We start from the raw sequence: 10,659 nt of genomic DNA, 5'->3' as shown, positions 1-10,659 counted from the left end.
GGTAAGATTAGAGAGCTGAACCCCTCAGATACATGAGAAATCACTGAGATGACAACAGGGAACTCTTACGGCTTCTTTCTCAGACATTCCAGCAGAAGTTGGGTTTCGGGTCGTGACCTCTGCCCCAGTGGCCGAAGCTCCTCCTAGGGGATAGGGGGCGCTCTGAGTCACGGCGGGTCATGGCGGCGCTCTTTCTCAGCCTCGTTGGTTCGGACTGAGGCTTTCGGGACGGCGGCGGGAAGATGGCGGCGCCCAGGGAGCGACTTGGAGCCGTAGAGGCAGAGGGGAGCTCGGGTCGCCAGGGGAACTCGGGAGTCGAGGTGGTGGTTTCCTCCGATCCCGCCCCGCCCGCCCCACTGTGCCCTCACGGTGGGTCCGCGTCTGGGCTCAGCCTGGCTGTCGGGAGCCAAGGGGCGTGGGTGAGCCTGAATGTGCCGTGGGCTTTTAGGGCTCCCGGATCCAGATCCCCCTCTCTCTCCCACCGAGTGTGATATCTAGAAAACGCTCCTTCCTCGGGAAATTGTGGTTTTCCACTTACTTAAGAAACCGTCATAGAAAGTCCCCACTGTTGTGGTTTTGGCTTTACGGCTGTCACATGTTTTTTGAAGGGACGAGGCAGAGGCTAGGCAAAAAGGATATGTGTTATTGAGTAATTCCCGTTGCCAAGTACTTGAAGTTTTCATTTGTTGTTTTACTGTCTTTTCCATTAAACTTAAAAAAACGTTAGGGAGCACGATAGAATGAATTCTTGCTTAACTAGACCCATTTTTTCTTGCGGAGAGAGAGTGTGTCCAGCTCTAAAAGCTCAGATTTTCACTGAAAGGATAACTGAGCGGAGGTGGCAGAGTGCTCAGTTGTTTGGACTCCGTCTTTGTTGTGTCAGGACCCAGGCCGTTCACCATGTGGACTGCACCTGTACTGACAATAGCATTTTCTTTTTGGAGAGACCAGTTTTCAAAATTTATTTCTTAAGTACTCTTTGCCTGAATGTTGTGACTTTGGGGGAAAAATATTATTAAACAGAGTAGTGCATTTAATTGTGACAAATTGTGCATAAAACTGAAACAAATTTTATTTAAAGGCGATGAAAACTAGGAGCTTGAGGTAGATGACTGTTTGACTTATTTTTTCCTATTCTGGAACTAGGACCCACTCTTCTGTTTGTAAAGGCGAACCAAGGGAAAGAAGAAACACGGAGGTTTTATGCCTGCTCAGCTTGTAGAGATAGAAAAGATTGTAATTTTTTTCAATGGGAAGATGAAAAGGTATATCAACTTTTTGGATATATATATATATATATTTTTAATTGTTGATGTCTGTGACATTTCATTGAGAATATATGAGATAAATCTCTTAAGAGATGAAGATACCATGTTTTTTGGTTTGAGAGACTGGAGTTTATATTTTACTCTGAACTTAACTCTGATTACTGATGTCTTAAACTACTGTCTCAAAGTCTGAGTTCCCTTTAAGACTTTCTGAGGTGTTAGTATTGGTTTTGCCAATATAGATTTCTCCCTAAAGAGTGCAGGTCATTATCATTCCAGGAAGTGCTTTAGAAAAACACTTTGGGAAGCATTTGCATTGACCATCCCTTATTCCGCTACTGGATGACTGATGAAGGCACTTAGAGATACAGTTATGAGCTTGGAATTCTCTTGGACTCAGCTCCAATTAAAGTTTCTGAAAGTTTTTTTTTTTTTTTTTTTTTTTTTTTTTTGCGGTACACGGACCTCTCACTGTTGTGGCCTCTCCCGTTGCGGAGCACAGGCTCAGGCTCAGCGGCCATGGCTCACGGGCCCAGCCGCTCCGTGGCATGTGGGATCCTCCCGGACCGGGGCACGAACCCGTGTCCCCTGCATCGGCAGGTGGACTCTCAACCACTGCGCCACCAGGGAAGCCCTGGAAGTTTTGACTGAAAGCTTTCAGCTTTGTTAGGTTTGTTGGAAGTCTGTATGCCACTCTTCTGTAGACTCGTTAAGATCACTATCTGTGAATTAATCCCTCAGTGGTTTAATATGTTGGTTATTGTTTCAAACTGCTCTAGAATTTTCCCAGGTTAATGTGTTTTGTTTTCCTGTGGAATGAATGCTTGTTTACAGCTTAGAGTTGCTCGAATTTCTGGCCTTTTGGTGGCAGAATGCGATACCAGTTTTTCTAGGATAGTAGCAAGTTTGATGGTTTATTAAGTTTATTTTGTACTCTGTTTCAGTTGTCAGGAGCCAGACTTGCTGCCCGAGAAGCTCATAACCGAAGATGTCAGCCTCCTTTATCCCGTTTGCAGTGTGTGGAAAGGTACTGATGCCGTGTCATTTTCATTTATTATCCTACTGTTATTTTTTCCCTCAGTGCCTTTAAGTTTACTTTCAGTAATTAATTTCTTTTTATTGTGGTAAAAAATATATATAAGATAACATTTGCCAATTTAGTGACATTAATTACATTAACAGTGTTGTGCAACTATCACCACTATCTGTTTGCAAACTTTTTCATCACCCCAAACAAATTCTGTCACCGGTAAGCAATAACTCCCCATTCCACCTTCCTCCCATCCCTGGTAACCTCTAATCTACTTTTTGTCTCTATGATTTGACCGTTCTGGGTACCTCAGATAAGTGGAATCATCAATATTTGTCCTTTTGTGTCTGGCTTATTTCACTTAGCGTTGTGTTTTCAAGGCTCATTCATGTTGTCGTATGTATCAGAACTTCATCCTTTTTATGGCTGAATGATATTCCTTTGTATCCATGTACCATATCTTTTTATTTCTATAAATTTATTTATTTAGTTTTTGGCTGCGTTGGGTCTTCGTTGCTGCATGCGGGCTTTCTCTAGTTGCAGCGCACAGGCTCTAGGCATGGGGGCTCAGTAGTTGTGGCTTGCGGGCTCTAGAGCGCAGGCTCAGTAGTTGTGGCACGTGGTATCTTCCCGGACCAGGGCTCAAACCTCTGTCCCCTGCACTGGCAGGCAGTTTCTTAACTACTGTGCCACCAGGGAAGTCCCTGTACCACATCTTGTTTATCCATTCATCCATCAGTGGACACTCAGGTGTTTCCACCTTTTGGCTATTGTGAATAATACTCAGTACATGTTGGTGTATAGATATCTGTTCGAGCCCCTGTTTTCATTTCTTTTGCATATATACCTAGGAGTGGAATTACTGGATAATATGATAATACTATGCTTCGTTTTCTGAGGAACTACCAACCTGTTTTCTTCAGTGGCTGCATCATTTAACATCCCCATCAGCAGTGTATGAGGGTTCCAATTTCTCTCTGTCCTTGCCAACACATATTATCTTCTGTTTTTTTGATTATAGCCATCCTAGCAGTTGTGAAGTGGTATGTCATTGTAGTTTTGATTTTCATTTCCCTCATTATTAATTATGTTGACCATCTTTTCATATGCTTTTTGGCCATTTGTATATCTTGGAGAAATGTCTATTCAAGTCCTTTGTCCATTTTTAATAAGATCATTTGTCTTTTTGTAGTTGAGCTGCAGGACTTCTTTATATGTTCTAGATACTACATTCTTACCAGATGATTTGAAAATATTTTCTCTCATTCTGTAGATTGTCTTTTCACTTTCTCAATGAAGTCCTTTGATACACAAGCGTTTTTAACCTTGATGAAGTCTAGCTTTCAATTTTTTTGTTGTTGTTGCTTGTGCTTTTGGTATCATAGCTAAGAATCCATTGCCAAATCCAATCTCATGAAGATTTACTGTAATCTTCCTTTTTGAAATACTAAACCAAACAAACAAACAAAAACTTTTAAAAGCTGTAAACATCTGTTTTTAAAAATATTAAAACATTTATTTATTTATTATTATTTATTATTATTATTATTATTTTGCGGTATGCGGGCCTCTCACTGTTGTGGCCTCTCCTGTTGCGGAGCACAGGCTCCAGACGCGCAGGATCAGCGGCCATGGCTCACAGGCCCAGCCACTCTGCGGCATGTGGGATCTTCCTGGACCGGGGCACGAACCCATGTCCCCTGCATCGGCAGGCGGACTCTCAACCACTGCGCCACCAGGGAAGCCCAATTTTTTGTTTGTTTGTTTTTGCAGTACGCGGGCCTCTCACCGCTGCTTTTTTTTTTTTTTTTGTCATACGCCAATTATTTATTTATTTATTTATTTATTTATTTATTTATTTATTTTTGGATAGACTAAGTAACTTGCACATTTTATTACTAAACTTTCTCAAATCAAATATATTTATGATATTTATGTGTTTGAAACCCATTTACATGATGTCATCAGACTCTGGTTTTTTTTTTTTTTTTTTTAAACACTATTTATTTATTTTTTTTAACAAAGTTAATCAGTTATACATATACATATGTTCCCATATCCCCTCCCTTTTGCGTCTCCCTCCCACCCTCCCTATCCCACCCCTCCAGGCGGTCACAAAGCACTGAGCTGATCTCCCTGTGCTATGCGGCTGCTTCCCACTAGCTATCTACCTTACGTTTGGTAGTGTATATATGTCCATGCCGCTCTTTCGCTTTGTCACAGCTTACCCTTCCCCCTCCCCATATCCTCAAGTCCATTCTCTGGTAGATCTGTGTCTTTATTCCTGTCTTACTCCTATGTTCTTCATGACATTTTTTCTTAAATTCCATATATATGTGTCAGCATACAGTATTTGTCTTTCTCTTTCTGACTTACTTCACTCTGTATGACAGACTCTAGGTCCATCCACCTCATTACAAATAGCTCAATTTCATTTCTTTTTATGGCGGAGTAATATTCCATTGTATATATGTGCCACATCTTCTTTATCCATTCATCCGATGATGGACACTTAGGTTGTTTCCATCTCCGGACTATTGTAAATAGGGCTGCTATGAACATTTTGGTACATGACTATTTTTGAATTATGGTTTTCTCAGGGTATATGCCCAGTAGTGGGATTGCTGGGTCATATAGTAGTTCTATTTTTAGTTTTTTAAGGAACCTCCATACTGTTCTCCATAATGGCTGTACCAATTCACATTCCCACCAGCAGTGCAAGAGTGTTCCCTTTTTTCCACACCCTCTCCAACATTTATTGTTTCTAGATTTTTTGATGATGGCTATTCTGACTGGTGTGAGATGATATCTCATTGTAGTTTTGATTTGCATTTCTCTAATGAGTAAAGATGTTGAGCATCCTTTCATGTGTTTGTTGGCAGTCTGTATATCTTCTGTGGAGAAATGTCTATTTAGGTCTTCTGCCCATTTTTGGATTGGGTTGTTTGTTTTTTTGTTATTGAGCTGCATGAGCTGCTTATAAATTTTGGAGATTAATCCTTTGTCAGTTGCTTCATTTGCAAATATTTTCTCCCGTTCTGAGGGATGTCTTTTGGTCTTGTTTATGGTTTCCTTTGCTGTGCAAAAGCTTTGAAGTTTCATTAGGTCCCATGTGTTTATCTTTGTTTTTATTTCCATTTCTCTAGGAGGTGGGTCCAAAAGGATCTTGCTGTGATTTATGTCATAGAGTGTTCTGCCTATGTTTTCCTCTAGGAGTTTGATAGTGTCTGGCCTTACATTTAGGTCTTTAATCCATTTTGAGCTAATTTTTGTGTATGGTGTTAGGGAGTGATCTAATCTCATACTTTTACATGTCCCTGTCCAGTTTTCCCAGCACCACTTATTGAAGAGACTGTCCTTTCTCCACTGTACATTCCTGCCTCCTTTATCAAAGATAAGGTGACCATATGTGCGTGGGTTTATCTCTGGGCTTTCTATCCTGTTCCATTGATCTATCTTTCTGTTTTTGTGCCAGTACCATACTGTCTTGATTACTGTAGCTTTGTACTATAGTATGAAGTCAGGGAGCATGATTCCTCCAGCTCCGTTTTCCTTTCTCAAGATTGCTTTGGCTATTCGGGGTGTTTTGTGTTTCCATACAAATTGTGAAATTTTTTGTTCTAGTTCTGTGAAAAATGCCAGTGGTAGTTTGATAGGGATTGCATTGAATCTGTAGATTGCTTTGGGTAGTAGAGTCATTTTCACAATGTTGATTCTTCCAATCCAAGAACATGGTACATTTCTCCATCTATTTGTATCATCTTTAATTTCTTTCATCAGTGTCTTATAATTTTCTGCATACAGGTCTTTTGTCTCCTTAGGTAGGTTTATTCCTAGATATTTTATTCTTTTTGTTGCAATGGTAAATGGGAGTGTTTCCTTGATTTCACTTTCAGATTTGTCACCATTAGTATATAAGAATGCCAGAGATTTCTGTGCATTAATTTTGTATCCTGCTACTTCACCAAATTCATTGATTAGCTCTAGTAGTTTTCTGGTAGCATCTTTAGGATTCTCTATGTATAGTATCATGTCATTTGCTAACAGTGACAGCTTTACTTCTTCTTTTCCGGTTTGGATTCTCAAAGAACCAGCTTTTAGTTTTATTGATCTTTGCTATCATTTCCTTCATTTCTTTTTCATTTATTTCTGATCTGATTTTTATGATTTCTCTCCTTCTGCTAACTTTGGGATGTTTTTGTTTTTCTTTCTCTAATTGCTTTAGGTGCAAGGTTAGGTTGTTTATTCGAGGTGTTTCCTGTTTCTTAAGGTGGGATTGTATTGCTATAAACTTCCCTCTTAGAACTGCTTTTGCTGCATCCCATAGGTTTTGGGTCCTCGTGTCTCCATTGTCATTTGTTTCTAGGTATTTTTAAATTTCCTCTTTGATTTCTTCAGTGATCACTTGGTTATTAAGTAGTGTATTGTTTAGCCTCCATGTGTTTGTATTTTTTACAGCTCTTTTCCTGTAATTGATATCTAGTCTCATAGCATTGTGGTCAGAAAAGATACTTGATACAATTTCAATTTCCTTAAATTTACCAAGGCTTGATTTGTGACCCAAGATATGATCTATCCTGGAGAATGTTCCATGAGCACTTGAGAAAAATGTATATTCTGTTGTTTTTGGATGGAATGTCCTATAAATATGAATTAAGTCCATCTTGTTTAATGTATCATTTAAAGCTTGTGTTTCCTTATTTATTTTCATTTTGGATGATCTGTCCATTGGTGAAAGTGGGGTGTTAAAGTCCCCTACTATGGTTGTGTTACTGTCGATTTCTCCTTTTATGGCTGTTAGTATTTGCCTTATGTATTGAGGTGCTCCTATGTTGGGTGCATAAATATTTACAATTGTTATATCTTCTTCTTGGATCGATCCCTTGATCATTATGTAGCGTCCTTCTTTGTCTCTTCTAGTAGTCTTTATTTTAAAGTCTATTTTGTCTGATATGAGAATTGCTACTCCAGCTTTCTTTTGGTTTCCATTTGCATGGAATATCTTTTTCCATCCCCTTACTTTCAGTCTGTATGTGTCTCTAGGTCTGAAGTGGGTCTCTTGTAGACAGCATATATATGGGTCTTGTTTTTGTATCCATTCAGCCAGTCTGTGTCTTTTGGTGGGAGCATTTAGTCCATTTACATTTAAGGTAATTATCCATATGTATGTTCCTATTCCCATTTTCTGAACTGTTTTGGGTTCGTTATTGTAGGTCTTTTCCTTCTGTTGTGTTTCTTGCCTAGAGAAGTTCCTTTAGCATTTGTTGTAAAGCTGGTTTGGTGGTGCTGAACTCTCTCAGCTTTTGCTTGTCTGTAAAGGTTTTAATTTCTCCATCAAATCTGAATGAGATCCTTGCTGGGTAGAGTAATCTTGGTTGCAGGTTTCTCTCCTTCATCACTTTAATTATGTCCTGCCACTCCCTTCTGGCTTGTAGAGTTTCTGCTGAGAGATCAGCTGTTATCCTGATGGGGATTCCCTTGTGTGTTATTTGTTGTTTTTCCCTTGCTGCTTTTAATATGATTTCTTTGTGTTTAATTTTTGACAGTTTGATTAATATGTGTCTTGGCGTATTTCTACTTGGATTTATTCTGTATGGGACTCTCTGTGCCTCCTGGACTTGATTAACTATTTCCTTTCCCATATTAGGGAAGTTTTCAACTATAATCTCTTCAAATATTTTCTCAGGCCCTTTCTTTTTCTCTTCTTCTTCTGGAACCCCTATAATTCGAATGTTGGTGCGTTTAATGTTGTCCCAGAGGTCTCTGAGACTGTCCTCTGTTCCTTTCATTCTTTTTTCTTTATTTTGCTCTGCAGCAGTTATTTCCACTATTTTATCTTCCACCTCACTTATCCGTTCTTCTGCCTCAGTTATTCTGCTATTGATCCCATCTAGAGTATTTTTCATTTCATTTATTGTGTTTTTAATCGATGCTTGATTCATCTTTAGTTTTTCTAGGTCCTTGTTAACTGTTTCTTGCATTTTGTCTATTTTATTTTTTTTTATTTTTTATTTTTTTTTTAGTTTTTTTTTGATATGGATCATTTTTAAAGTCTTTATTGAATTTGTTACAATATTGCTTCTGTTTTATGTTTTGGTTTTTTGTCTGTGAGGCATGTGGGATCTTAGCGCCCTGACCAGGGATTGAACCTGCACCCCCGGCATTGGAAGGCGAAGTCTTAACCGCTGGACTGCCAGGGAAGTCCCTAAAAATCTGCATTTTTAAAATGTTTTATTGGGTGAACTGGAACTGAGTCATAGATTTAATTTTTTGGCAAACTTGTGAAAAGAATTCATCCCTCTCCTTTGTTATAGGTGTTGTGTTCTGTGTGCTGGGAGAGACTTCTTAAGAAGCCTCTGTCTGGGTTGCTGATGACAAATAGGTTTTCACTCTCATGATAACTCCTGCTGGATACCTGGGCTGCTGTGTTTAGAAGGATTCTGAGGTCATATCTAGGCTAAGTGTAAAGGAATACTGGGATCTGTTAAAAATGTCTTTTTGAGCTTCTTAGTAGCTTTTAAAGTCCTTTGATAGGGGAGGCTTTTCTTGAGATAACTTGATTGCCCCTTAACTGCAGTACTTAATCAGTGATTAAGTCTACTTAATTTATGGGAATTAAATCAACAACAAAAAATGTAGAAAAAGGAATTAATGTAAATTGAGCACCAGTGAGCTAGGCACTATGCGAGGTGTTTTCCATGATATATTGTTTAAATCCTGCCAAGATGGTTTACTTAGATGAGAAAATTGAGGGCTTGGAGAAGTTAAGTAACTTCATCAACTTATATTGTTAGAATGAATGAGCAGTGACTCAAACTTATGTCTCCCAGATTCTAAAACAGTATTTTTAAGCATATAAGCAGATAGTAATTAATATATGATGTGTAGTGATGTAATTTAAGGAGATATAAGGATATAAAACAAAGAGTTATATAGAGATATATTATTATGAGGTTATTATAATGAGAGAGAATATTGAAGATACAGAAAGAAATATATCACTAATGGTTTCTCCCTTTGAACCCATCACCTTGGTCATTTTGTAGTCTTCCTTCTGGCCTTTTTTCCTATGCAAAGGTTTGTTGTACAAGATTGTGGTCATCATGTGGACATAGTTTTGTACTCTGCCGTATCACTTTTAGCTGATAAGCATGTACTTCATATTATTACATAAGGATATTGGTGATGCAGTTACACTCTATAAGAAAATTTAGATGATCTTCTTTCCTTGCGTAATAAGATTTTAGTCTGGAGCTAAACCACTGTGCAAGTCTTTGTACGACCAGAGTATGGTTTTTGATACTGAAGAGTTTTTGAAATTCACATTTCATGTTAATTAGAATTTTAAAACACTGGCTAGACTATGGAATATTAAAGAATTTTCAAAAGGTTATTTCTTGGGGGCCATAATTTCATCTGTTATTTAGTGCTGATTCTTGAGAGCATGTCTTAATAAAGTCATTTTCAACATCCTAAATCATCTGTGACCCCAAACCTCAGATTTTGTTGTCCAAGCCTCCATCCATTCCATCCATCCAGTCATTTATTCATTCTTTGTTGAGGGTTCAAAAAGAACTTAAAATGCCAGTAATGGAGTTGAGATATATTTAAACATAATACAGTACAAAAGAAGAATGTTTTGTGTTGACAGTATTCATAGAAAAGATTTAGTACTCTGGAAGGTCAGAAGCTTTACAGCTAACTTGTGCCTTAGCTGATTAATTCAGTTTAAGGATATAGTATTCGAACAGGTTTTGGAGGATGGGTAAAAGTTTTTGCTTTTGAAATGTAATATCACTGATTTCACTGGATCACTTTATAGTTGATGCTCTTATGCTTTCTCACATGCTTTCGACAAGAGTGAAAAGTTTGAAATCAGTCATTTCTCAAAATTAAAAATTTTGCCTTTTTAAAACCAAAGGCTTGCTAAATTACCTCTTCTATGTTATTAATTACTTACTCTCTTAGTGTGTCTTCAGCTTGAGACTGGCAGATTATTCTTGTGTGTAAACAGATGTAAGGATGACGTACTGTTACTTGAGATTATAATTGTTTTCTAATTTAACTTTATACAACTCATTTATGTTATCTTATTAAATAACTACTATATTTGAAAGTGTTAAAATGCATTAAAACATTCTACCTATTCTATAAAGCAAACTTTTTATCTGCTACTGTGACATAACAATAGCTTTTCATTGACTGATTTAGTTTTGAAATTATTAGAAAGGAATAATGGTGGCTATTGAGATAAATTGACCTTTCTTACTTGATTTTTATTATGAAACTGGCAGTGCTGCACAGACTTCTAGGTTCTACAGAATAGGATTTGATATTCATTTTTCTAATTTCAACCATGCC

The 10,659-nt window shown here is 38.0% G+C and overlaps 1 protein-coding gene across 4 annotated transcripts in view; it reads left to right on the top strand.

The window, feature by feature from the left end:
• Positions 1–236: 236 nt before the first annotated feature.
• Positions 237–10,659, top strand: part of ZCCHC4 (zinc finger CCHC-type containing 4) — a 52,222-nt gene continuing 41,799 nt past the window's right edge. For 2 of the 4 annotated variants that reach the window (XM_060082196.1, XM_060082121.1), the window contains exons 1-3: positions 237–369; positions 1,147–1,265; positions 2,213–2,295. In XM_060082196.1, coding sequence (XP_059938179.1) covers positions 243–369; positions 1,147–1,265; positions 2,213–2,295 — 329 coding nt within the window. In that variant the 5' untranslated portion in view covers positions 237–242. The remainder of the gene's footprint in view (positions 370–1,146; positions 1,266–2,212; positions 2,296–10,659) is intronic. The other 2 variants (XM_060082280.1, XM_060082356.1) reach the window with 2 other exon arrangements.

The sequence above is a fragment of the Mesoplodon densirostris genome, chromosome 1, assembly GCF_025265405.1.
Source record: "Mesoplodon densirostris isolate mMesDen1 chromosome 1, mMesDen1 primary haplotype, whole genome shotgun sequence".
NCBI classification, from domain to species: Eukaryota; Metazoa; Chordata; class Mammalia; order Artiodactyla; family Ziphiidae; genus Mesoplodon; species Mesoplodon densirostris.
Note: the sequence above shows the minus strand (reverse complement) of the source record. Positions and strands in the feature narration are given on the sequence as shown.